At 43.5% G+C, this 2,239-nt stretch overlaps 1 protein-coding gene across 1 annotated transcript in view; it reads right to left on the reverse strand.

The window, feature by feature from the left end:
- LOC118477513 overlaps positions 1 to 2,162 on the reverse strand; it is a 3,715-nt gene extending 1,553 nt beyond the window's left edge. Inside the window, exons 1-2 of the mRNA XM_035969114.1 lie at positions 1,951 to 2,162; positions 526 to 668 (exon numbers count right to left, since the gene is read on the reverse strand). Of these exons, the coding sequence (XP_035825007.1) occupies positions 526 to 668; positions 1,951 to 2,094 (287 nt within the window). The 5' untranslated portion in view covers positions 2,095 to 2,162. The remainder of the gene's footprint in view (positions 1 to 525; positions 669 to 1,950) is intronic.
- Between the last annotated feature and the right edge of the window lie 77 nt (positions 2,163 to 2,239).

Raw genomic sequence — 2,239 nt, forward strand, 5'->3', positions numbered from 1 at the left:
ATGTATACACAGAAAGTCTCAACCATCAATCGTTGCTATAAAACCAAGAAATAATACTAACCCCCACTCGTTTCTAAATGGAAAAAAATAAATTCAAACCACCAAAAGTAAACAGGATAGAACCCCACTACCGTCCAGATGAAGGTAGATTGTACCACGCACCACACGTATGTACAGTCTAACCTGCTCTAACGACCTTACACCTGTCTAAGACACTCCACCGTACAAACGACCATTTCCCCCTAGCATTTTTTTCTATAATATTATATGACAATTTCCAACCTGTCCACCTAAGACTACTTTTCTCCTCGAAAGGGGAGACCATCTTGGGCAATTGGGACTTCACCTGTATGCGTTTTTGGTGGCCTCTTCAACAAAGGGAGACCAATTTGGACCTCTTCCCCTTGGCGTTGTATCTATATCGCAATCTTAGATGGCAATGTCTAAGAAAACCGACTACGGTACCTTTCTCCTCGAAAAAGGGAGACTATCTATCCTGAACAGTTTCGACTGTGCAGTCCGTACCTGTATGCGTTTATCATGGCCTCCTCTCTCTGCTTCCTCCAGTCGCCCTCAGAGACCGGGTCGGCTCGGAAATGTTGGGTGAAGACCCTAGTCACGCCCTGACTCGCACTGTACAGGTCCACATTCGCCACAGCTTTTTCCACCTGGTGGTTACATGAAGAGACGAAGTCATTCTTACTCTTACTCGATTGCTTGTACCGGACACACCTCACTGAAACATAAAAACCTCCAGGGAGAGGAGAAACCGTTCTGTGTCGATCGGATGTCACGAAGATTTCACCAATAGACACAATATATCTAACGGAACGTCCGAACTTTGGAGAGACCCGAAGGAAGTATTTTAAATACACAAAATTACAAGATCTATAGCCGTGCTGTGAATAGTTGAGAATGAAACCAATTTGTGTTTCGTGAGCTCATATGACCTTATGCAGTAGCTAGCGCCGTGAAAGTCTTATAAAATCAACTAACATAATGTGGTTACAATTCTTCAAGGTGACGCACAGGGAGGACGAAGGAGGGGCCCACAGAAGAAGAGATGAGAGAATGGGCAGCCATGGAGCTGCGGGACACACTGAGGAAAGCAGAGAGCCGAGAGGAGTGTAGAAGATGTGTTGTCACCTGTCAGAGGCGACCCAACGAACGGTAAATCTACGAGAGCAGAAGGAGGTTACATACTTGTAGTCATCGACAGATTGTACGTTTTTAAGTGGGTTATGTTTGACAGTTTTTGTTGTTGTTTTGTTTTTTGTTTTTTGCTTTTTTTTTTTTACCTGTGAAGACACATCTTTAAAACTTCCACCGCCAGGCTTACTTATCAAGGGCTCAAGACAATCATAATAGATCATCTTTTTTTCGTTTTGTTTCCTTGTGTTTAAACGTAGGAGTTTTACGCCCTCCTCGATACAATTTAGATCATTAAGACAGGTGGGCTTCGACACTGCCAACCCGGGCTGGGAGGAATACAGCCTCCCAGCAGAAAGACAGAAATACTCTATAAAGATTCTACCTACAAGACTATAAGGGAATCAAAATCAGATTTCTTTGAGTTCGACGGCGAAGCGCCTAACCGCTACACAAAAGACGACGGTGCGGGAATTCGGTTTGTATGGGTAATTAATAATAATAATAGTAATCATCATCATCATCATCATCATCATCATCACCATCATCATCATCATCATCGCCATCACCAAGTGCCAGAACTGCAACAGACATCGGTGATCATGGTCTACCATTCTTCCCTTTGCTCGGGTATATTCAAAAAGCTAAAATTATCCTTATCTTTCCCAGTCACTCATCTTTGCTCTGCGTCCACCTCTTCCTCGATTGCCTTCAATTGTATCAATGACAACTAGATGTCAAAGGCCCCCACGTCTTTACAAGAGTGAGAGATTAATATGAAGAACTACACACAAGACCTACCTCGTCTTCAGGGAAAGAGTTGTTAGTCCGGAAGTAGCCATTGACCTGGAACGCACGCCATAGTATTTTGGCTAACTGGACAGTGGTCAGACAGTCCTGGTTGAACAGTCGCTGACTGTAGAGTCCGTAGTGATAGTCAATCATAATCCTCAGCTCGTCTTCCACGTGAGACTTGTGATGTAGTTTTCCTGGTAGATACAATAAATCTTTCAGTCACACCTCTGATCTTAGGGTAGGTTAGATCTATAAAACCCAGTCATCTCGGATAAAGGCAGAAAATCTTGGAGGT

This window comes from Aplysia californica, unplaced genomic scaffold (genome assembly GCF_000002075.1).
Source record: "Aplysia californica isolate F4 #8 unplaced genomic scaffold, AplCal3.0 scaffold00117, whole genome shotgun sequence".
In the NCBI taxonomy this organism is placed as follows: domain Eukaryota; kingdom Metazoa; phylum Mollusca; class Gastropoda; order Aplysiida; family Aplysiidae; genus Aplysia; species Aplysia californica.